The 24,953-nt window shown below is 42.8% G+C and overlaps 4 protein-coding genes across 6 annotated transcripts; 2 read left to right on the top strand and 2 right to left on the bottom strand.

The window, feature by feature from the left end:
* The first annotated feature begins 129 nt into the window (after positions 1–129).
* SERF2 (small EDRK-rich factor 2) lies at positions 130–1,945 on the top strand. Of its 2 annotated transcripts, none has more exons than XM_024567819.3 (3): positions 130–268; positions 880–988; positions 1,586–1,945. In XM_024567819.3, exons 1-3 carry the CDS (start codon positions 262–264, stop codon positions 1,869–1,871), a joined length of 402 nt encoding a protein of 133 aa, XP_024423587.1. In that variant the 5' UTR covers positions 130–261; the 3' UTR covers positions 1,872–1,945. The 2 variants fall into 2 exon arrangements, with proteins under 2 accessions (XP_024423587.1, XP_024423586.1); XM_024567818.3 differs by having other exon boundaries at positions 131–268; positions 1,609–1,945.
* A 925-nt stretch (positions 1,946–2,870) lies between these two features.
* Positions 2,871–8,059, bottom strand: SERINC4 (serine incorporator 4). Its single transcript, XM_053927811.2, is given in 13 exon segments — positions 2,871–3,091; positions 3,268–3,421; positions 3,570–3,618; positions 4,044–4,116; positions 4,447–4,573; positions 4,674–4,769; positions 4,969–4,992; positions 4,995–5,176; positions 5,428–5,521; positions 5,833–5,912; positions 6,393–6,571; positions 6,696–6,872; positions 7,337–8,059. Coding segments are annotated over 13 exon segments (1,533 nt in total). The 5' UTR covers positions 7,439–8,059; the 3' UTR covers positions 2,871–2,895.
* Positions 8,060–9,390, top strand: HYPK (huntingtin interacting protein K). Of its 2 annotated transcripts, XM_024567817.4 has the most exons (4): positions 8,067–8,269; positions 8,601–8,656; positions 9,023–9,074; positions 9,226–9,390. In XM_024567817.4, the coding sequence occupies exons 1-4, from the start codon at positions 8,108–8,110 to the stop codon at positions 9,319–9,321; spliced, it is 366 nt and encodes a 121-aa protein (XP_024423585.1). In that variant the 5' UTR covers positions 8,067–8,107; the 3' UTR covers positions 9,322–9,390. The 2 variants fall into 2 exon arrangements, with proteins under 2 accessions (XP_045057277.1, XP_024423585.1); XM_045201342.3 differs by lacking the exons at positions 8,601–8,656; positions 9,226–9,390 and having other exon boundaries at positions 8,060–8,269; positions 9,023–9,082.
* Positions 9,391–10,779: 1,389 nt separating this feature from the next.
* On the bottom strand, positions 10,780–24,890 carry MFAP1 (microfibril associated protein 1). Its single transcript, XM_024567882.3, has 9 exons — positions 24,659–24,890; positions 19,805–20,024; positions 18,432–18,561; positions 17,972–18,159; positions 17,347–17,455; positions 17,084–17,244; positions 14,412–14,571; positions 11,601–11,690; positions 10,780–11,504 (listed from the first exon to the last, which is right to left on the bottom strand). Exons 1-9 carry the CDS (start codon positions 24,741–24,743, stop codon positions 11,322–11,324), a joined length of 1,326 nt encoding a protein of 441 aa, XP_024423650.1. The 5' UTR covers positions 24,744–24,890; the 3' UTR covers positions 10,780–11,321.
* Positions 24,891–24,953: the final 63 nt, after the last annotated feature.

Here is a 24,953-nt window from a genome sequence, read left to right on the forward strand (position 1 = left end):
CACCGACCTAACGCTTTGCTCCGGAAGCCCCGCCCCACGCAGCGCGCTTGGCCTGCGAACCTCCGCCCATCATCTGCCTGGGCTCCAGCGTGGCCGACAGCCCCACGTGTTCCTTTCTGCCCAATGGGAGAAGGTGTCGGGGCGCGAAAGGGCGGGGAGGAAAGAACGACTCCGTTTACGCTTCAAGAAAGGGGCGGAGCCCGTAACGTCGGAGTGAACGAGGGGACGCAACGGAGGCAGGCCGGAGCCGCTGCCGTCGCCATGACCCGTGAGCACTGAGACCTCTCTCCTCTTGCTCTCTTTCCTCTGTCCATCCTAGACAGGACTGCTTAATCCTGGCATTGACCTCATTTTGGCTTCCCCAGCGAGGTCTTTTTCTGGGAGCGCTCGTTAGCGACCCTCACACTCGAAGCCCGGAAATCGGCCGTTTGCCCACCGCCACTTCTTGAGAAACACTCGTCCCCCCACCCGACCCCACCGGTCACGCAAAGGGCCACCCCGACCTTCCACGTTGTGGGGAGAAGCCCTGCATCTGGGTGAAAGGCCCAGTGCCCCCCACTCCCATTTTTAGCCCATCCCCCACAGACCCAAGGCATTCACACACACCACCACCTCTCTGGGCCCCCACGCCTCCCCGAAACAAGAAACACGCCTCTAGCAAGCTCCTCGGGACCGCCTTTCCTCCACTCCTCTATTTGCTCTGCTCCGTGGCAGGCAGCTTGGTCCTCTCAATCCCCGCCCCTTCCCCCCCATCAGCCTAAGCCCCGAAATGGGCTGGTGTCAGGACTGAGACCCTACTGGTGTCCGGGTGAGGTTAGACGGTCGTCGGTCTGTAGCCAGAAAGGCCCCCGCGGCTCACTTTTTACCTTCTTTCTTTAGGCGGTAACCAGCGTGAGCTCGCCCGCCAGAAGAATATGAAAAAGCAGAGCGACTCGGTTAAGGGAAAGCGCCGAGATGACGGGCTTTCTGCTGCCGCCCGCAAGCAGAGGTAGACCCTGGGCGGGGAGGGTTAGGGAGGGGTGAGACTTGGGTTGGACCGTGGGTTGTACCAGAAAAGAGAGCTACCTCAGGGCTTATATCTGAACTACTCGTGAGGGGCAGAGTGCTTTGCTTCCTCTAGGGTTTTATTTCCTCCCCATGCTCCAAATTGTTAGCTCACTGCTTTACAGGAAGGGACTGGGGCGGGTGCCTGCTCTAGGTCTGATTCCTGAGTTCCCCTGTTGTCTGACCTTAAGGGCAAGGGCAGGGAGCTTCACATTTCAAATACATTAGTGGTTATGACAGCCCTGTACTTTTGCCTGTCCTTGCTGTTCATTTCTCTTCCCTTCTCCCAACCTTTTCACTCGTATTGCTGGGTGTGGTACTCAGCACAGATTTAGCTGTGTGTGGCCAAACTTCTGACCCCTTGGGCAACAGCCAGGTAGAGACTGGCTGCCTTTTTTGAGCTTCAGCTCTCTTCCTTTTATTCTCCTAGGGTGGGAATACAGCAGCCACACGCTGAATTTTGTCCCATCCACTTCCATCTTATCCTTTGTGCCCTTTACCCCCGTGCATCTTGTCCCTTTTGCCCTCTGGTACCTCCCAGTGCCCCATCATCTCTACCCCCAGGGACTCCGAGATCATGCAGCAGAAGCAGAAAAAGGCAAACGAGAAGAAGGAGGAACCCAAGTAGCTTTGTGGCTTCGTGTCCAACCCTCTTGCCCTTCGCCTGTGTGCCTGGAGCCAGTCCCACCATGCTCGTGTTTCCTCCTGTAGTGCTCACAGGTCCCAGCACCGATGGCATTCCCATTGCCCTGAGTCTGCAGCGGGTCCCTTTTGTGCTTCCTTCCCCTCAGGTAGCCTCTCTCCCCCTGGGCCCCTCCTGGGGGTGAGGAGGTTACCCCTTCCCAGTGTTTTTTATTCCTGTGGGGCTCACCCCAAAGTATTAAAAGTAGCTTTGTAATTCCTTGAGCGCCTGGTTTGACTGGGGATTTGGGGTGGGGTGGGGATGGAGGAATGGCTGCCCTTTCCCACAAACAAATTTTTAAAGGTTGTGGATATGTAGCTTAAATGAAACATCGGAGAAAATTTCTTTATTATAATACAACAAACAGACAAGTACTCTGGGAATGTGGTAGAATAATCTTCTAAGAACCATAGGGACTTCTTTTCTGTAATTTTTGTCCACCACTCAGACCTTAAACACCATCCCAGGGATGGAGTTGAGGGCCTAAGAAGGAAGGCTCCAAGGCTGAAGTTAATGCCCTTCTTCCTTATTCTTTCTAAATTTGTTTGCCTGCTTGAAAGTGGGCCCCAAAATCCTGCTGCTTCCCAGTCAGCTGCTTTCAAGTGTTCACATTCTCTTCTTTCATTCCTCATGAAGTGAGGGTGGTTTTTGTCTTCCCATTTACTTCAACCTTAAGATCAGGATTAAAACCTAGGGTAGTGTCTTGTCTTTTCTTCCTGTGTCCGGGTTTGTTCTGGGTTTCTTATATCCCTGTGCCCAGGGCTAAATTGCTTGTTTCTTTTTGTCTCCAAGGGCAGAGCCAAATGAGTCTTCAGTCCCTCTTGGTTTTTCCCCTGCCCTCATCTCCACCACGAGAGCCAGGAAAGGACAGGTGTCACACTATCTGCTGGGGACAGCAGTGGTTCCTGAGTTGCTAACTTGGGAGTTAGGCTCTTCAGTTAGGGTGAAGATACAATGGTAGCTCTAGTGAGTCAGATACTTGCCCAGGGCATTAGGGTATATATAGCCACTTTATCCAATTCAGATACAGTATTGACTTCAGCCTAAACAAGGTAACTGCCCATTATGTCCTTGAGGTATTTGCTGGGCGGTATAGTTCCCCTGAACCAAGACTAGGAGCACAGCTTCAAGGGAACCAGTTTTGTTAAAAGTACCTAGACTGCTGTTTACTATCTGGCAACACTAATACAATGGCAGTGTCGCCTAAAGATAGGCGGCTTGGGGTCCTGGGTGGGGGACCAACAGAGTGGTGCCAGTAACAGCCCTAGATAGAGGAGTGCACAGGCCCAGCATGAGGCAACCTTGACCCAGAAGGTAGCCCAGCTACCCTTGGTGAAGGTGTTTTCCAGTTCTGCTCCCTCATAGCTGTGAAACCAAAGTCCATGGTTAGAAAATATGTGTTTAGACCTATCCTACCTTCCCACCAGATTATGGCAGACCCATGTGTGTCTCCTGGGAACCTTTGGGACTGGCCTTGACTTGCTCTTTGCCTAAAATAGCTAGGATTTCAGGAGAGTATCCCAGGCCTACCTCCATCCTACCTGAACCAGTTGGTAAGGGTAACCATGACATAGAGTGATGCAAGGAAGAAGACGAAGTGAAAGGCAGAGTAGCTGTAGGAAAGGTGTTGGGCTTGTACTGGAGGAGCTGGAGAGGTCTCTTGGTCATCTGGCCTGGCACCTCCTGCCCCTTGCCCTGAAGAGAGGGAGGGGCTGCTGAAATACCTCTTCTCTCGCACCCGGCCCCCCCCCCCCCCCCCCCCCCAGCGTTTGTAAAGGCACTGAAGGGCTCTTTGGTACTGCAGAAATCTACACTTTCTTATGGATCCTTACTTGACACTCACCTTCCTCTGGCTCCACTGTTTAAGGGCAACAGAAACAGAGTGAGGCCTTCTGTAAAATGAAAGGCAGCATGTTTTGGAATGACTTTGAAAGAATGTGAAGGTATTAATATAGGAAACTGTCTGTCTTTGAAAAGTTAATTTGGTGTAAGAAGTAGAGGCACACCTGGGTTCAAATGCTAGCTCCAGCATATAACTGGCTATGGGAATTTTGGTAAGATGTTTAATCTGTGCCTCATTTTCTCCATTTGTAAAGTGGAGCAAATACCTACCTCACAGGGTTGTTGTGAGGATTACATTAAATGAGATTATGTATGTAAAGTAGCACAGTGCCTAGCACATTGTGGGTACTCAATAAAAGGTAATAGCAGCTAGAATCTGAGCTTTCTGGGTAGAGATTGGTAGGGTGTGTGTGTGTTTCTGTTTCTGTATGTGCGGAGGGAGGGGAATTGGGGATATTGAGCTCTCCATTCTCACCTGGAACTCATAGCTGTAAACCTTGATGATCCACAAGGGCCCAAATACCTCAGCCAGGTAGGAAGCCTCATTGCTGAGAAAAAGCAGTTCTCAGGCAGGTTCAGTCAAATAGGAGGGATTGCCTTAGGGCATCTACTTAGGGCATCTACCCAGAACCCTTTTCTCCCCAAAGATTTAGAAATCTTCATATGAGGGCCCTACAATATTTATATATTTTAATTCTCAAATTATTCCCTCTGCCCCCTTCTCATACAGATCATCTGACAAGTGCTACGCTTAGAAATTGTTAATGGGGAACTTTCCTCTTGTCTCACTTTAAAGTTTAAATAAACACGGTCCCAGACAATCTGACCATCCCTCCATGTCCTTCTCTTACACCTTTTCCCTTAATGCTTTTACGCACCAAGCAAAAAGCACACAAGCATACATGATGCCAGCACTCAACACTGCCAGGGAAGTATCTGGTGTTTGGGGTTCCATTTTACTTGGGCCAGGCAGGCACAGAGTGTGATTCTCTCCTTGAAGGATTACTGAGAAGGGATAAGAGAAGAGAGAAGTGGTAAGAACAAGCTAGATATTTGGCAGGAGAAAAAAATGTTTTAGCATGGAGAGTCCAGGTCCTGTTCTTACCAGTCTCTGGAGGTCGGCTGGACAGTGCAGAGAAGGTCAGGTACATGATGTAACAGCTGATGATAGAGGCTTGTAGAAGGCCAGAGCTGGGTTGCTCTGCTAAGAATGTGGATCATTGCTTTTGTCTACAGGGTAGTAATTTCCTCCACTCCTACCCCCACCCACACTTCTGTCTCCTCACCCTTTCAGGGAAGCAGAGAATTGACTTAAGATTAGGGAAACTAATGAAATTTGCTGTACTGAAGTCCCCCAAATCTGGGATGTTTCAAGGCAAGGCATCTGGGATGATACCCACTGAGGCGGATGCAAGGAGTAATAGGAAGGAGAGGAGGCCACAGAAACAAAGGTGCAGACTAAGCAGTATCTTGTTGAGCAGGCAGCCAGCTGGGTGCGTGTAGTAGTGGAAGAGGAACACAGCTGCCACACTTGCCATGCTGTAGAATCCTAGGGTGGCCAGCAGCATGGCTAGGAACCAGCGGCAGTCTTGGGATGCACCTGTTTGCCTGAGGGTGGGAGGTGGGCAATGGCTTGGGGCTGCAACATTTTTCTGTTTACCCTTTACCGACTAACTATTCCTCTCCCCCATAAGACTGGTATGACTACCCATCCCACCTGGTCCACAGAGTTATCAGATTCCTGAGCTTTTTTGATACTGCTCAGTGGGAAGTTAGGAGACCACTGACCCAAGCCCACTGGATCTACTAATGTCAGACACCGTTCCCAGGAAGATCCTTTAGGGTTATGTGCTCCTTACCAGTTCTTATTCCAGGAATGGGCAAAGGCTGTGATAAGCACCAGCTGCAGCAGGATGAATGTAAAGCCTCCACAGATGCCAATGTAATGCCAAGCTGCAAGTGGGACACCGGTGGGAAAATGTAGCTCATTATATTATTACTCCTGGTTCTATTTCTATCCTCTCGTTTTCTTGTTTATTATTATTATTATTTTTAAATTCTCAGCCAAGGATATGTTTTATTGATTTTTAGAGGGGGAGGGTAGGGGGGAGAGAGAAACAGATTGGTTGCCCTAACTGGGGATTGAACCTGCAACCCTTTGGTGCATGGGATGACGTTCCAACTGAGCCACTTGGCCAGGGCTACCCTTTATTTTTCTTAGAAAATCTTTTAGCCTATTGATCAGGATGTGAGATGGAAGGTACCTGGGAAGAGATGCTCGTCAGGGATGCAGAAGGTAACAGCACAAAGACCCAGCAGGAACAGTAGCTTGAGGAGCCAGAAGCTGGTTAGCAGGGAAAGAAAACCAGACTCAGAAGAAAGGGCAAAGGAGAGTGAAAAGTACTTATGGAGGAAAGCAAAGGAAAAAGCAAAACTATATATAGGAAAGGGAGAGAAGAAACCAACTAAGCATAGGAAAGGAGGAACCAGTTCCATGGGAGATGGGCTGGAAACAGGCCTGTCACAACTTATTCCAAATTTTAACTCAGATACCTAAATAACACCAGGACAGCATTTTACCCTTGATACAGGGTTTGCACCGTTGACATGGAGTTTGCCCCTAACTCCACTGTTACCTCCATTTTAGAAAGTAGAAGTTCAAAGAGGATAAATGTGGCTCATGGTCACACAGCAAGTGCATCAGAAGCAGGGACTTAAACCTGTTTCCTGTCTTTACAGTGCTATTACTTCATCTTGGAATTCCCTTTAAGGTTATGTCTGCTTCCCTCCCCACTATCTCCCCACCCAAAGAGTACACACAAACCTATTATGCAGCTGTGCCCGCAGGCTGGTAGGGGAGTGGAGGTGGACCAGCAGCACAGCCTGCAGCAGGTGGAAGGTGGCAGTTCCTGCACAAATTCGGTACACAGCCCCAGAGCCACTGAACACTGGGCAGTGAGAGTGGCCAAACAGATGGGCACATAACCCCGAGGGCATCTGGATCTGGAAGGGATGGCAAGTTATCGTGCATAGAGAGGTACCTACTTCTCATGGGTATTATTCACTCATTTGTTCCTGTCCCCAATCTGTATCTCTAGTCAGTGCAACCCGATCCCCTCACACTTACCCCATGTGCCTTACCCCAGACCCTCTCCACTACAGTTCTTGACAACAGGAGGCAGCAGACTACTAAGGTCCCTACATGGAGGAGGATGTAGAACAGGCGGCTATAAGTGGACTTTGTGAGATGAGGCCACCTAGAATGGTAGCAGCAGGTACAGGGAACAGGCCTACAGCAGGACACCTGTGGGTATAGCAGATGCAGGGAAGCAAGGTAGAGATTTGCTGAGGAAAGGGTTAGTTACATTAATGCACGTGTGAATTTAAACCATGAGGCTGAATTCCAAAATATCCCCTTCCCCTTTCTTCCAAGCTATTTAGGATTGCCATCCACTGACATCAAGAAGAGCTTCCATCATAGGAGTTTGCCTGCTGTCTCAAGCAGACCTTCCTAAAAGCCTAAGTCACACTTGGCCTCTAACCTTTCCCTGGACCTAAACATATGGTACTGGGAAGTTGGGAGGAGAGATTTAATGATCAGTAGTCTTTAGAGGCAGAGAAGCAGAAGGGCCTCAGAAGGGGAAGGGAGGCTTATCTTTATTGGCTCCCCTGGGTTTCCCACTCCAGCTTCAGCTACCATTCCCTTCCACTTTTTCAGATAGCTGTCCTCTAAGGAGCTTTCCAGCCTCTGCCCAAGTACCTTCTCACCTGATAGGAGGGAGGTTTCACTATGACACTGCAGGCTCCACTGCGTTGCTGTGTCAGGTGAAGGGAGGTGCTGGAGTCTGTGATGGGCTTTGCACCCACCATCTTTGTCCCAGCGATTAGGCCCAGGTCTACCAGGTGGAAGGTAGATGAAAAAATAGCAGATGTCTTGTCCTTAGCCCATTGGGCTGCTGCTGTGCTGGGGCGGGTCACCCAATCTAGGGCAGAGTTAGGAAGAACTTCAGGAAAAGAACACAGATTCCAGGGTGTAGTAAATGCAAATGTCCCTGCGAAAACACTTTCTCTTAAGGGCCCTTAGGCCAAGCAGACCGTTCCCCCCAGATTAGAGTGTAGTTTGCATGTGGCCTCCTGTGGATTAGCATTCTTAATTGGTTTAGGATTAGACATCACCTATGCTTGCTGAACGGAATTACATGGGTGTGTGTGAGGGGGGAGAGAAGGATGATGGGAGGGATACAGGTATAGAAGAGGGGAGAATATGTGCTGGGAAGGCCTCCAGTGGTGACTGGTTAGGTCTGGGAATGGGCCTTGCTGAAAAAAAAACCAACAAAAACTGTACAGCCCGAAAGGAAGTCTGACAGGTGAACCTCCTTCCACGCTGAAGCTTCCAGAACCAGAACACTAACGAAGGTGTGGCCCAGGGACAGCCCAGCCCGCCTCCTCCTTTTGGGCGGAAGTTATGGGGAGGGGCGGATGGTGCATTGCCGGAAGTCATGGGGTGGGGCGGGGTCAGCTTCGGAGCGGTTGGGCAATATGGCGACCGAGGGAGACGTGGAATTGGAGTTGGAGACCGAGACCAGTGGTCCAGAGCGGCCTCCTGAGAAGCCACGAAAGCATGACAGTGGTGCGGCAGACCTGGAGAGAGTCACTGACTATGCAGAGGAGAAGGAGATCCAAAGTTCCAATCTGGAGACGGTGAGGTTGGCCGGGAGCCTGACTAATTGGGCTGAAAGAGCAGAGGGGACTCCGAGGCTGTTAACTGGAAGCCCCGCTTCAGGATGGGATCTCCATCCCGGTGGTGGGAGGAGGCAAGAGGGAAGCCAAACCATCACTGGGACCTGCGGCTTGCGGAAAGGAGCTTGCTGGAGATTGGGTTTAAAGTGGGCCTCGGGAGCACTGATATGAATTAAATTGGACTTGGTTCCTGATAAACTCGTCATTGAATACACACCTACCTCGCTTGTTAATGGCTTTTTATATTAGGATTTGTGGGTAGCAGAGCAGTAACTAGATGTCTTTCCCATAGGCCATGTCCGTGATTGGAGACAGACGTTCCCGGGAGCAGAAAGCCAAACAAGAGCGGTAAGTCCTCTGCATACATCCAGCTGTACCAGTTCCTCTTTACCCCAGGAAAAATGAAAGCTGTGATTAAGCCTTTGTATTGAATACCTTTTACCGTTCTTCAACTCTGTTACCAGTTCCTGTAGGTCTAAGGTTTACAACTTGTTGGTAGAAGGAAAGGCCTCCTGGCAACACCTAACTGCCTGCTTAAAGACTCCAGGGGAAAGGGTGGGAATGTTATGTTGAGAGGGTGGGAGTCATTTTGTATTTTCACTCAACAGTGTTTTATCGAGTCATTTATTTGTAAGGCCCAGCTGGGAATGATCCTTCATGGGAGTTTATGGTGGAAGGCAGAGAATGAGGACTGATGTACCTGAATATTTTTAGGGAGAAGGAACTGGCAAAAGTCACCATCAAGAAGGAGGATCTGGAGCTCATAGTGAGTAGTGATGCCTAACTAGTAAATGGGTAGGGGAGGTTACTTTGCCTAATTTAGGTTGTTTCCTGAAACAAAAAGAGTAGGCATGTTTTGGTGGCACATTAATGCCAGAGAGGAGGCTTAGGTAACCTCATTGATCCTTTTTCTGCAGATGACAGAGATGGAGATATCTCGAGCAGCAGCAGAACGGAGCTTGAGGGAACACATGGGCAACGTGGTAGAGGCTCTTATTGCTCTAACCAACTGATTTGTGCTTTCTCAGACCTACCCACTGGATTAACTTATTGCAATAAAGATGTCTTTTTTTGCAGTTTTATCATCTTGGATCAAGTGCAATGTATATTGTATTTTATTGTGGGAAATTTACATGTTGGAGTATAACTGAATTTAAGTGACCCCCACCCTACCATACCTCACAGCCCTTAATGAACCTATGTGAAGGATCAGTTTAGAAGAGCATTTTATGTTCAGATACAAATGCTAGGTGGCATTCAGCAGACTAGATCTCACTCAGCAGTATTCAAGGTACATTTGGAGCAAAGTTATTGTACCTCATGGCATACGCTGTCTAGGAACCACCGTAAGTCAAGAATCCAGTTCATAAGCTACTTTGAGTTAGGGTTTAGGTACTGGAAGTGGGTACATTGTAAGACAATAGAAGGTATCAAAGTTTAGGTCGTATGTGAAATTAATCAGATTTTGACTTATTGTAATTGATTTTAATCTTTGAATTCTGAACCGTAACACTGATACCTTACATCCCATTTTCTATCCTGAAGAGAAAATATACTTTAAAAGTTGATCAACTTTGACTCTGACCAGCGTGGCTCAGTTGGTTGAGCATCGTCCTGTAAAGTGAAAGGACACTGGTTTGATTCCTGGTCAGGGCACATGCCTAGGTTGCGGGCCTGGTCCCTGGTCAGGGCATGTGCTAGAGGCAATCGATCTGATGTTTCTCTTCCTCTCATTCTCCCGCCCTTCCCCTCTCTCTAGAAATAAAATATTTAAAAAAAGAAAAAAAAGAGTTGATCAACTTTGGCCAAGTTATCCTTGCTAAAACTTTTGTCTCCTGAACTGTAAAAAACTCAAATAGCAGCTATAACCCTGTCCCAAAAGAATTTCATGCACTTATTTTCATTTTGGTTCTAGGATGATTCTTAGATTATATTCCCCTCTGGCACACACAACAGTGATTTATATTCATCTTTATGTTTGTTATCTCACAATAATTATTTGTACTTGTATTTTTATTGTAGGACTTTTAAGGATTTATGAGTGATTTTCTCAGTGGGGCATTTAAAGGATGTGAACAAACCTTGGCTGTTCTTATTTTTTCATGCAGTTGAGAAGTAGCCTTCCTGCTGGTTAAATGTCTTTTCTTATAACCCCTAGGACTCCTCATGCTCTGCCATCTACATGGTAGTTATGTAGTAAATATTAAGTGGTAAAACTCTAGCATGATGTCACTGCACTGCAACCCAGCACTGTGCCCTCTATAGATGAGCTGGGCAAATACAAGATACAATTAAGAAGGCAAAGACAACCATTTAGTGCATTTGCTCATGGAATAAATCTGGATGCCACTAAGAATACACCCTGTCTATAGAGTGTATTTGTTTCTTAGATCAAAGGAGATGATTAAAGTGTGAAACACCATTTGCCTAACAATTCTCTGCTGACTTTATTTTGGTTAACAGGTAGATACTTGTCAGCCTGCACAATTTATTTCTAGTATCAAGCTCAAAAAGTCTCTTGGCATACGATTCTTTTATTTCTTGACATATACATAAATGGATTAAAAATTATGTTCACCTAGAAAAACCGACTCCAGCCAAAAATGCAAAACAGGTTTCAATGAGCTTAGATTTCTTGTAATGTAGAAGTAATGCACTGTCCACTTACATGCCCATGTTTCTGACCCAAGCTAAGGGGCTGGAAAAAGAAACCTGGAACAGTCCCAAGTGAATTTTGGAAGCCAGAGCAATGATGAAACCTAGGATTTCTCAGAAATAGTTTTAACTGGGGATAATCCTACCTGGACAGTGCTTTTCTATGGGTTTCTCAGCATGAGTCCAAACCTCACAAAAGCACCTTCAAAGACTGGGTTGCCCAGTGTCACAAGTATGGCAGTAGTTCCAATAGGCTGGATACATGGGCCATCATGTAAATAATGGTGAAAGCAAATCAAGGACCAGATGCCGAGATTTTCCCTTGTGTCTCATGGCTGGAAGAGTAAGTATTTGAACTTTAAGTAGTTTTCCGTTTCTTGGCAGATGGCCGTTCAAATACATCTCGTACCCCAGCTGCCTTTTGTTTAAAGAACTTTGTGTTCTGGGCACTCTCTTGGCCCCATGCTGAGTCAAAGGAGGTGGTGTCCTGATCCACAAGGTGGGTGTATTTGGTACGACCGGAACGCCCAAAGTTCTTGACCTGAGGGAAGAATAGATGATGAGTTACAGTACCAAACATACCACATCCCAGCCCTCCATATAGTACTTTCTCTCATGTTATTAAGGTACCCCATACCTGCATGACTTTGGGAAGAATGGTTTTGTTGAAATGATCCTCCAGGGTAGGTGCACTGAAATCTCTCTTGTATACTTCTTCATCCTCATCCTGTAGAAAAAGAGTCTTATCAACCTTTTGGTTTTATTTATCATATATTCAAACCACTAATTTATGAAACTATGATGAGGTATACAAGAAAAGCAGAGAGTATTGAACCTTATCTTCAGAGCATACATCTAGTTGAGATTAACACTCCTTCTTTCGTGTTCTCTTTTTTTCTTCCTAAGTGTAGACATTTCCTGAAGGTTGGCTATATTCTGTCTGCACTCACTACGTTCATTCACCCATATGACTTTAACTCTGTTACAGGACTGGCAAATCTCTGATTCTAAATTTTCTACTTCCCATTATCTTGAATATTCTGTTGGGATTTCAAACTTACATCTAAAGTGAAAATCATTCTCAGCCTTGCTAAAATCCGCTATTTCCTGATTGAACTCTTAATGATAACAGGACCAACATTCTCTCAATTACCTAGATTCAAAATTTGAGTAATCTTTGTGCAGATTTATCAGTTGCCACTTAAAATTCTCATCACTTGGGTTATCATAGTTTTGCCTTGCAATCAATCTTACACACTGCCAGTGGATTAATGTTTCTAAAACAACTCTCTTAAATCTCTACCTTGCTAAAAACCTTTCAAGATGCTCTATTTTATTTTTTTAAATTGTTTTCTTTATAGATTGAACAGAGAGAGAGGAGAGAGAGGGACACAGAAAGAAAAACATCAATTTGTTGTTTCATTATTTATGCATTCATTGATTGAATCTTGTATGTGCCCTGACCAGGGATCGAACCTGTACCTTTGGCATATGAGGATGATGCTCTAACTGAGCTACTGAATTTTGCCATGTGCATTGCACACCCTTTTGCTCAAGTTTTTGAGGGAAAAATAAGGATGTATATTATACATGGGTATAATAACGCCATGCATAGCACGCACAAAAATATGGGTGCGTGTTATATACACAGGAGCGCATTATACACAGTAAAATATGGTAACCAGCCAGGGCCTCTATTTTATTAAACAATTCCTCTGTGTAGTAGTCAAGGCCAAACCCCGTATAGCCTTTATCTACCTCTCCTTTCTACGTTCTGTTACAGATGATACTTTCTGCCTCTACTCCTGGTCCCTTCATCTGGAATGTCTTCCTACCACCAAGTATCAGAAAGTCTATACATTAAATGCCACCTCCTTTATATTATGCTTTTCAGTCTTCTACCAAATAATAACATCTGTCTTCAGAAGTCCCACAGTACTTTTCACTTTCCTTACATACAGTATATATTTGCCTTAGCTTCATTTTTATATTGTAAGTATTCTGAGTGCTAAATAGTGTCCTTTACACAGTAAAAGCTCAAAAGGTTATTTACTTAATGAACTACATAAAATAACTACAGAGAGTAGTTTCAAATCAACCTATTAGTAAGACTATAATGTTAAAATACAGATTGTAAACATATGTGGCGAAGGCATTAAAAGAGCACCATCTTGGTTAAGGAAAGCTTCATGAGAGCTGAGTCCTTTAACCAAACACACTTTTGAAGTATTCTTTTCCCTTCACTATAGAAAGGCCCAGTTTAAAGGTAGGACAATTAAACCGTTTTTGTGAGATCTACTTTTCTCCTGTTGAAGCCTAAGAGCCCTCATTTAATCTCAGAAGCCATTTCAACTTCACTCTCCCTGTGTAGATGGAAGACTTGGTATTTGAGCATGTGCACCAAGACTTTCGTAGAAACCTTATGTATCTTAGCCAGCCAGCAATACACTTCTCTAAGAAGCCTGATCATTAAAGCTGCTGAAATGCTTAAGCAATATTTCATGACTTTGAAGCACTATAACAAGTAATTCATAATTTCTACCAACTCCAATTTAGAAAAACTATATAAAAAGCAAACATTTCCTGCTGAGCAGACACACTGATTTTGGAGAAAAGTAAGGAACCCTACATTGAATATTTAAAAAAAATTTTTTTACTGGTATCTGCAGTAAAAGGCAGGAATTTAGCTGCAGTTGGGATATTTAAGATCTGATACACAACATTTAAAAAGAGCTAGTCTAAGTTTTTGATAGACTCCTCTAACATTAAGAAATAACAAGCTACACGGTATTAAAATAAATGTAATCAATGTTCCCATTCCCTTTCTGACTATCTCTGTATTAAGAAATTATTCATGTTAATCCAAATAGTTTGGAAAAAGTCATTGTTACTTTATACAGGATTAACAGACTAATATTTTGGTCTTTAAAAAATAAGATGATGACATTATACACCATGATTAGATAATTAAACTATTTTTGTGTGTTTGTTAGGTTAAGTCACTTTGTCAGCTCAGAATGAAGTGAATTGAACTTCTGCCATGCAAATACAAGTTCATGTGAAACTATCTGCAGAGCCTGGTTTTTTGTATAACCAGAATTTCTCACTTGGCTATGAATAATAATGTCTAAGTGTTTTTGGGTATCTAAAATAGTCTAGCATCTACATAGACTCTAGGTCTCTATTTTCAGTTCCTCAGTTCTTCTATTACATCATTTCCTCCTTCTGGGAGCTGGGGCCAAAAGAGAGAACAGTTGCTGCAACTTCTAATATCCTATTGCCTCTGCTGGATTTGTATTCTTCACAGGCAAAAAGCAAATGAGAAAGTTGACCAATGGCAAGTGGAAATAACATTCTAGAACCAATTTATTCTTGGGGGGGAAAAAGATTTCAAAGCTTCTGAATTATTCCTACTGAACACCTTTCCCTTTCCCTTTCCAATTCTTACCATGAAGAAGGCACCCCGGTGATAGTACTTCTGTAAGAACTTGTATTTGCCCTTAACAGCTTTGTTGGTAATAACTTTGCCATTTGCCCGAAGCTCAGCTCGCCTTTCTTCCTCAGTCAGGTTTCGCATGCGTTCAATTTCTGCTTTTTCCTTCTCAAGCCTGTTTAGAGAATAAAACTATTAGCATCATTCCAGCTTCAGAAAGACCTAATTATCGGAGTATAACACAGTCCTATCTCCTTTCAAGCATTATTCATCTTAAAAAAAATTATTATAGAGAGAGGGAGGAAGGGAGAGATTGAAAAAAACATCAAGTTGTTGTTCTGCTTATTTATGCATTCACTGGTTGCTTTTGTGTGTGTGTGTGGTTGGAAAGAAGTTTTGTTTTTATTTAAATTATTTTTTAAACTTTAATTATCCAAAGAGTTTACGCAAACATCCAGACTTTCAACCTCTCATGAAGAATCAGAAGCCGTGGCACTCCAGGCCTGCCATCCATTGTCAGCTAGATCTAAGTAATGGCTGCCCTGGGTGGACAGGCCCGGTGCTCTCCAGTTTACCATAGCACCTCCTGGCCCACTGTACTGATAGAACTTCCCTGCCTGGTCCTGGAAAGCACCCAAATGTGTGACCTCTGGCTTAGACAAGGGCCTATTGGGAGATGTGGGCTCTACTAGTGAAATCCACCTGTAGCTTCAGCAGTTAATGGGGAATTCTGGAAGGAGATGGCTATTTATAGGAATTGCTCTCATGGTATTTTAGCAAACCATGTCAGATATACTCATGGCTTTCCTATTAAAAAGTTAAGCTTTTGCTTTGTTTACTTCTGATTATCATCTAGGCAACTTCTATAGAAGGCAAACATCATTTCCGTATGATTCCATTTAAGACAGCGCCTCTGTGCCAAGGCATTTGGTTGACTTGTGGTTGGCCTGAGTGTGGTTCCAGTCAATTTACAAACACAATTTAATGACTCATTTTCAACCCCACCAGCAATGTGCATGAGAGATGGAAGGAGATGAAGCCAGGCAGAACTATCAGGACGTTTAGCCTGGAGCTCCAGGAGCCCCTTTCCCACTGGCTGGGTGAGGTAGGATCTTGGAGACACTGGTTACTTCTTATATGTGCCCTGACCACAGACGGAACCCCTAACCTTGGCACATCGGGACGATGCTGTAACCAACTGAGCTACCCAGCCAGGGCCTATTCACTTTTTAAAATTCTAGTCATTTCCTGTTAGGAATCAAGATCAGGAGCTCAATAAATAAAAATGTGAGGTGGTCTTCATTATACTTGCAAGATCAGGTATTGCACACTTACAAAAGTTGATTCTAGCCTTTTTTGAGGTTTAGACATACTGTTACTATTTAATTTCACAATATTACCAATTCCCTAAAAAGCCACTTAGCTTAGCTTAGAAAAAACCCCAGACCTTGAAATAACTGTGTAACACTTAATCTTATAAGTGTTTACATGTCACAAACCAAGGATTACCATCATTAATTAGATCGCAGGGACTTGAACCTTTTTTAGGGGGAGTGGGGGTAGTCACAGATCCCCTTTCTCCAGAAAAATGCAAATATACACATACTTTTGCATATAATTTTAAAGGGTACGTGGACTCCATGAAGTCCAAGATAAAAACCTTAGGAACTGCAGGCCAAGAACAGAGTTTTCTATTGATGGTTTCCCACTGTAACCTGGGATTACTCTTTCATTCCTACCGATTTTCAGGAATGGGTGATATAGCTCAGAAATGATTCTGCTCTAACATAGTGAGTGTGTTAGATTACTTAAATGCCACAAATTCTTCCCCTCACAATATGTATGGCCCTTTGCAGAAATGACATGGGAGCCTCCAAAGATCTTGCCAACTTCCTCCTTTGCACTCTTGGAATCCTGCCCCAAAGCTGTTAAGTAAGGAAGCTAGTCTAGCCTACTGAACAAGGGACCTGGCTGGTGTGGCTCAGTGGACTGAGCACTGGCCTGCGAACTGAAAGGTCGCCAGTTGATTCCCTGTCAGGGCACATGCCTGGGTTGTGAGCCAAGTCCCCAGGTGAGGGTGAGCAAGAGGCAATCAATCGATGTTTCTCTCATACATCGATGTTTCTCCCCCTCCTTTCTCCTTTGTCTGAAAATAAACAAAATATAAAAAAACAAAAAACAAAAACCCAAAAACAAACAGAAGAAGGGAGGCATCCTAGCTGATACTCCACACCAGCTACTAGACATGTGAGTGAAGAAATTTTGGACTTCCTAGCCCACTTTGTCCTTCAGTTAGATGCACCTATGTTAAGAGAGCCCAGGTAATATGAGCAGAGGTACTGTTTGGCCAACCCTCAAAATTGTGAGAAATAATCAATTGTTCTGAGTCACTTAATTTTGGATTGGGTTGTAATGCAACAATAGAAAACTGGTAACAATGAATAACTTCCGTGTGTCTACTAGGAAACTAAAGGGAGTATTAGCTGGCACTCTATCATGGAGAAGCAATGACAAAGTGTGCTTCTTTTCCCTGATTTTAACAGCCACATTTCAATTACAGAAACTCACCCAGTTGCAGGAACCATAAAGAATGCTAGAATGGAACTCATAGTACGTGTTGAGCCTCAAAGCTATTCTACTAAAAATTTGTCCCATTAGCAGTATTAAACTCCAGAACCATTACTCACGCTTCTCGATCTTCTCTGTCCCTCTTGATTCTCTTTAGCTCCCGAACTTTCCATGCCTCATATTCCTCCTCATCGTTTTCATCGTCAGTATTCAGTGCATCCAATGCAGCCAGGGATCGTTTGTTCTCCTCCAGCTCTTTCTTGGTCTCCTCTTCTACAATCTGGATAGGGAGAAAAAATTCAACTGTTGGACTTCCTTATTCTCTTCAGACAAACTAAGTACACTATTCCTTGAACTCAATCTTCACAACCGCTCCTAGTACCTTGAGTGTGTATTTGCGCCTCTCCTCAGCCATGCGTTTTGCCTCTTGCTCCAGCTCCTTCTGTTTTAGTGCTTCAGCCTCACGCTCTTGAACTGTTACTCGGTCCTTCCTATGGTGCAGAGGTCCTGTTAATTTCCCAAAGCTCTTAGAGTGGAACTCTGTTCCCCTAAATCAAGTCCTGTTCAAATCAGAGAAAGACAATCTCTGGCTCTATTATTTGCAAAGAGCCCAAAATGGGAGTTGTACCAGGTCTTTAGAGCATCAAAATTCCATTCATCTTTGCAAACTGGCTGAATAGCAAGGAACCTGCTAGACTGTAGTAGTAGGATTTCTAGCCATTAGGAAAGGAATAGGAATTTGCTCTTTAAGCTTAATTTTGTGTTTAAAATAATACAAGATCTTGGGCAGATAGGTGCTCTTTATTTGGAGAAGGAGATGTGAAAACAAGCTCAGGCGATCTGCTAACAACAAGATATTCCTCAGCAAATACCATGCAGAACAAGGGCACTGGGCAGAAGACTTTCGCTTAGTGCTTACATTTCAGAAGAACATGACACAGGAAAGAGGCTTCTATCTTCAGACCTAGAAAGTAGAAACTGTAGATTCAGGACTGTGAGACACTTACTTTCGAATGAAGACTGGCTTCAGGCGAGGCTCCATCTCATCCTCACTGTCTGTGTACTCCTCGTACTCAGACTCGGACTCTGACTCTTCCCCAGAACGTCCCTCATCTTCCACTTCCATGACTTCCATCTCTTCGTTTTTTCTCTCCTGTGCTCGCTGGCGCATCATGCCACGACGCCGTTCTATTTCCTATCAAGTCATATGTTGAAGCCAGTAAGCCAAATGGCCCATGCTGTTAGGTGGCTTTTTATTTTTCCCCTAATCAAGCTCAACAAACTTTGACCTGAGAAAATCCACCTTGGCACCACTGTATTTTCAATCCTATCCCCAACAGAGAACCCTGGTTCAGAGTTCTGACAAAAGCAGTGATCTTGTGCCTTTAGGGCTTCAGGAAAGAAAGCAGCACAGACCTCAGCTTTTTCTTGTACCCAGAAAGAATTTCCCATTTTACTTTACTACACCTCATCATCAATTTCTTCCTCTTCTTCTTCACTGCTATCTTCTCGTTCCATGCGCCAAGCATCTCCTTCTACTTCTGAGTCACTTTCTCCTACCACTTCAGGTTCCACTATTTTCCGATGTCGAGCCAATCTGAAAAACAGTATCTCCAAGTATAACACCAATGCTACAAAAACGAAGGAGCTCAACCACATTTCTCTAGTCACAGAGCACCTGGACATTATGGTTTTTTTTTAATTAATATTGAAGTCTTGAGATGGGTAAAGAGGTGCTGATTAAAGAAACTAATTCAAAGTGTCAGAGCAAATAGTCAAGTTGGACCTAAAACATTAAATGTATGCTGAGGCATGCTGGGGCACTACAACAAACTTATATGGGTACACTGGGATATATTTTATAGCTCGAGATAGTTCACAGTTTCATATTAGTTCATATTAGATCAAACTGTTTCCTTTCAATAGCATCCTATCTTTGTGAAACTGGATTTTTGGTCATGGCTGTGACAAAAAGCAAGTACCACATGAAAATTAGTATGGAACCAGAAATGAGAGTGATAGTGCCAATTTCATCCCAAGGTTTGAGAGGTTGTCAGTGTCCAAGAGGCACACAAATCCCACTAGTAAGTGATTGTGGTTCTGTAAAAATGAAGTAAAAATGCTTTTTCTTTTATGTGTATTATATTTTTCAAATGGCTAAGTTGTTAGGACATAAATATGTATTACATTTTTGGATCTAACTCCTTAATAAAACAAACAGAATTGCTTGGTCCTTGGGTTCTGTGAAAAAATTCCTAGGGCAGTATGAGCTTTGAAAGTTTGAGACCTCTGGCTTACTCTGTAAGGTAATGTCTCAATCAATACACAATACACAAAACCCCTTATGGGAGGTTCCCTTTACTACGTGAGACCATTCATCAAGCCTTTTTCCTACTTCAGTGTAATTTCCCTTCATTAGCCTTCAGAATAAGTGGATAAAATCAATGTCTCAACTTTTATAAAACATCTTGGTTAAAAAGATTCCTCTCAACAAACCAACAAATGATCTGTGCTTTCTATTCCCTTAATGAGTTAGTTTGGGCCCTTGGACCAGTGGTAACCTGCTGTTTACTGGCTGCTACTTAATGATTGTATAACTTTGGTCATGTTATTCTCCTAAATCCCCGGTGCCTCAGTTTCCTCATTTGTAAAATGGGTATAATAGTATCTACCTCGTAAAGTTATTGTGTAGATTATAAGAATTAGTAAATGTAATGGACACAGAACAGTGCCTGACAGAGTAAGCACTATTCAAGCATTAGCTATTGTTGTTGTTGTTGTTGTTCTTATTAATTAGCCTGTAGGGTTCAGGTACAGGAAAACATAACCCTAGTCATTACCTCTCTTCCACATCTTCACTAATACGGTTCTGCAAACGCCGTAGCCGAGGGTCGCTAGATGAATCCTCCTCCTGTTCCTCAGGCTCTGCTTCTTGTTCTTTGGCTTTCTTAATGAACTGAAATTCTTCATCCTCCTCATCTGAGGACTCCATAGGGGCATAGTCTGGCCTCTTTCCCGACACATAACGTTTTACCTTCACTTTTTCCATCGAAATCTCACCTGGGTAAGAAAGGTAACTTAGTATGTTTCACTAGCCTCTTACCTAAAGTCCTTAAACCATTGGCCTTTGTAGGTAGAGCACTATGTCCCTTGTACATAAGAGTTCAGGAAGGAGAAGGAGAGAGCCACCACCCAACCATCTATTCATCTAATGATATTTACCTACAAAGGTCAAGTCATGGGAAAGTATTCTTGTGAATACCAACACTAATGATAATGAGGCCTAGCTTGGGTACAATGAAGTAGAGAAAAGCGAGCAGTGAAACAATAAGAAGAAAGTCCCCCTAAACAGGCAGACTATGGCCATCACAAAGTTATGCTATTCCACTTCAACTATACCCTTAAATAAATTTAGTAACAGTGCCCAGCACACGGCAAGGGTGATTTAGGTGGGAACATAAAGTTAAAATGCTGCTCAGTCATTATTTTAGTTCTGCTGGAGTTTTCCATGGCAGCCTTCATAATATGTATATTACCACATAACTCAATTTTCTAATCTTACTTATTTCTACCTTCTTCTAGCTTAGGAGCTATCAAGCCTGGAAGTGTAGATAATCTCTCTTTTGCAAATACCAACAATTCCAGTGAATAGAGAGTGAAAACTAACCAACACATTTTATAAGATTTGAATATGTCCTTGACAACCAGATTGGACAGTTCAAAGGAAAACTTTAGGTGGATTCAATTATGAACATAAATACAAAAATACTAAACAACATAATAGTAAATGTACTCCAGCAATGTAAACACTTAACAAAAAACCTCTAAGTTATCATGACCTAATAGGATTCAGCCTAAGGCTTCAAGGGTGATTTAACCTTGGAAAATTCATAGGGCAAAGAGTAATGTAAGATTTAAAGTTTATACAATTTAAGTCACATAATCTTAAAAATAGATACACACATTATACTTAATAAAATAATAAAACATTAAAAGCATTCTTTTAAAAAATAGTGGGCATTCCTACATTGTCCATATCATTCTTCCTTCTAGGTAACATCTTCTTATGGCCCTAATTAGGGCGATAAGAAAAGAAAAAGATATAAAACATAAGGCTTGAAAAGGAAGAACTGCCATAATTTTCACACCATATGGTCATCTACATAGAAAAAAGCAAGATATTGAACAGACAAACTAACATAGAATTCAGGAAGAATGCAGGATAAAAATAAGTGTACCTGTCCATTATCTATATATATAATTAGAAGATAAGTTTAAAATACCATTTATAATAGCAACTAATCTATAAAATTTTAATACAATTCAATTAAAAGTTGTTCCCAGACAGAGTCTAAAATCATGTGGAAGGACAGGAGCCAAAACGATTCTGAAGAACAAGATGAGGTGAAAGACCTTATCAGATGCCTCACCTAAGAAGATATACAAATGGCAAGTAAGCATATAAAAGTGCCTCACATCATATGTCATCAGGGAAATACTAATTCACACAACAATAATAAGATACCACTACACACCTATTAGAATGGCCAAAATCCAGGGCTCTGACATTAAATACTGGCAAGGGTGTGAAAAAACAGGAACTCTCACTCATTGCTGGTGGGAATGCAAAATGGTACTGCTACTTAGGTAAGCTTACACTTATATAATCCAGCAATTGCAGTTCTTGGTACTTACCCAAATGAATTAAAAATTAATGTCCACACAAGAACCTACACACTGACATTTATTGCAGCTTTGTTCATAATGGCTAAACTTGGAATCAATGAAGATGTCCTTCCCTAGGTGAATGGATAAACTATGATACATCCATACAATGGAATATTATTCAGCACTAAAAAAGCAAAGACAACAACAACAAAAAACCCAGAGCGAGCTATCAAGCCATGAAAGAAAAGACATGGAGGAACCTGAAATGTATATTACTAAGTGAAAAAAAGTGAATATCCAAAGGTTACATACTGTATGATTCCAAATACGTAACATTCTAGAAAAGGTAAAATTATAAAGACAGTAAAAAGATCAGTGGCTGCCAGGGGTTGGGTGTGTAGGAGGGATGGATAGGCAGAACACAGATTTTTAGGTCAGTCAATATACTGTATATGACACCATAGTGATGGATACATTTTCCCAAACCCACTGAATGCACAACACCATGAGTGGATATTAATGTAAACTATGGACTCTGGGTAATTATGATGTATCAATGTAGGCTCATTAGTTGTAACAAATGTATTACCCTGGTAGGGGTAATATATGCATGTGTAGAGGTAGATATGGGAAATCTCTGTATCTTCCCCTCAATTTTGCTCTGAACCTAAAATTGCTCTAAAAAAAATAAATAAAACCAGAATAATGAAGTAAGGTGAGGTGGAAAGGGTTTAAAAAAAAAAATCCTCACTTGAGGACAATTTTTTCATTGCTTTTAGAGAGAGAGAAAGGGAGAGGGAAACATCAATGCAAGAGAGAGAAGAATCAATTGGTTGCCTCCTATACGTGGCTGGACCAGGGCTCAAACCCACAACCTAGGTATATATGTGCCCTGATGGGGAATCAAACCTGCAACTTCCTAGGTATATATGTGCCCTGATGGGGAATCAAACCTGCAACTTCTTGGTCACGGGACAACACTCCCAACCGAGACACACCTGCCAGAGCTAGGGAGTGGGAAGGGTTTTTATACAGATTGCAAGGCTCATTTAAATTTATAGTAATTAAAACAATATGTCATTGACTTAAGAAGTACATAAAGACCAATGGAACAGAGTAGAGAGCAGAGAAAAAACCTATATGAGAACTTGGTATATTAAGAGTGACATTAAAAAGCAGTGGAGAATGGGTGGGCTAGTCAAACAATGGAGTAGTAGGGACAAATGGCTAACTCTAAGGTGGAAGTAAGATTAGATCTCTGACACCCACATGCAAAATATTCTGGATGGATTAAAGTTCCAAGTGTGAAAAACATCTTAAACATATACATCCCTACCGAACTGTAAGCTCCTCAACTTAAGAGTCTGTATTGCATAACTGTGTATCCAATTCTATTTAGTATTATACAAACACTAAGATGATAGAAAATCTTTGTAATTTGAATATCTATGATCTCAGTGTAGGAAAGGACTTCTTAATATACTAAACAGCACAAACCATAAAAGATAAAGTTGATAAATCTGGTAATACTAAAACTAAAAAATACCTGTGTAACAGAAGACTACATATTAAAATTAAAAGACAAGCCAAAAACCCCCAAACAGGGCAATATTACAGATTTGGGAAATATTACAGATTTGGGTAGTACAAAAACAAACCAAGTAGGAAATGGGTAAATTACAGAAACAGGTAATTCACTGAAGAGAACACCTAGAGAGCTGAAAAATAACTGAACAAGATGGCTAAACTTACTAGTAATCAGGGAAAGGCAAATTAATGAAATATTTCATACCCATTAGATTGAGCAAAAATTTAAAAATCTCATAAAGTCCAGTGTGTAGATAAATATATGGGGAAATAAAAAGTCTTCATGTTCTTACTGTGGAGAACAACTGGCAATATGTAGTTAAGTTGATGATGAACTTCTAGGAGTCTACCCTAGAGTAATTCTTACACAGACGCACTGAAGAAATACCTTTAAGAGTGACAATTGCAGCATTGTTTGTAATAGGAGAAAAAAATAACACAACTGTCCCTCAGTAGGAGGTTTAATTATACAATGGAATTCACAAACAGTTAAAAATGAACGAATTACATCTATGTGTATCCAAAGGATACTTTAACTACATGTTTAATTAAAAAAAAAGTAAGTTGCCCACGGATAGGTACAGTATATTTAAAAAACAAAATCCCCCTGATATTATTTTCCAAAATCCTTACTGAAAAAATTCTTTGACTCTTTATTCTGACTACCACAAACACATACTGTGTTCCGTCTTCCATCTGCACTCATTGGAATCATACCCATTCTTTAAGGGTCAACTTAAATGCCACCTACTTCAAAAAGCTTTCTTTGGTTACCTCAATCTAAAGAAGTTATTCCTTCTCTGCTCTCACAGAGCTTGGTTTCACCTATGTGACAGGTACTACAGGTGTGAAACACCTCTTTCTGAATGTCCCAAATCTACTAGAATGGGTTCAAGGTTAGGGGCACTACTTACACAACTTTATTCACTTCAGTAAATACAGTCACTGCATTGGTTTAAAGTTTAAAAAGTTTAATAAGACATGGTTCCTGCCTCAAGGAGGTTATGAGCTAATGATGTAGTAGAGGGAAACAGACACATAAATACTTATAACGCTAAGAATTATAGAAGCAGCATAAATAAGTGTATGGATAACAAAGACGGACTATATCCCGCAAAACGCCCCGCAAAGCAGCAGGCATTCATTCTGTATTAGTCTAACGAACTGGTGGATGTCAAGGAAAGAGAAGTGCTTGGAGAAGGTGAGGACAGCAGCATATAAGGAACAAGGAGATATTAGTGTCCCATCCTCCCGTCCCCCTCTCCGCCACCCCCCCCCCCCCCGCGCCTTGGCAACGCGATAGGATGGGAGAAAGTCGAAGAAACAGGGAGGAAGGACTTAAGGATCTGCGGGGTTGGGGGTGGTCGGCCGAGGGTAAGTCTGGAGTATGCTGGGGAAGGAAGAGGAAGATCCGATCGGAAAACGGCTCAGCACAGTACCTTTCTCATTGCGAACAGGGACGGCTCCAGCCGTGGACTGAATGGGCGGTTGTTTCATGAGTGCGCTTGGGGCCGACATGTTCATGGCTGTCGTGGTACTCCCGAAACTTCACTGATTCCAAACACTGAACAGCTACAACGTCGAAGAACAGAAAAAACCCTCTCCACGTACAGGCACCGGACGCTGAAGCACGACTGATGGAAACAACACTCACGACCGAACTAGAAAAACCGGAAGTTGCGACCAGAGGATTGTGGGATTGTGGAGGACGCCTGGGCGCCTATCTTAGAACGT

The sequence above is a fragment of the Desmodus rotundus genome, chromosome 7 (genome assembly GCF_022682495.2).
Source record: "Desmodus rotundus isolate HL8 chromosome 7, HLdesRot8A.1, whole genome shotgun sequence".
Classification (NCBI taxonomy): Eukaryota; Metazoa; Chordata; class Mammalia; order Chiroptera; family Phyllostomidae; genus Desmodus; species Desmodus rotundus.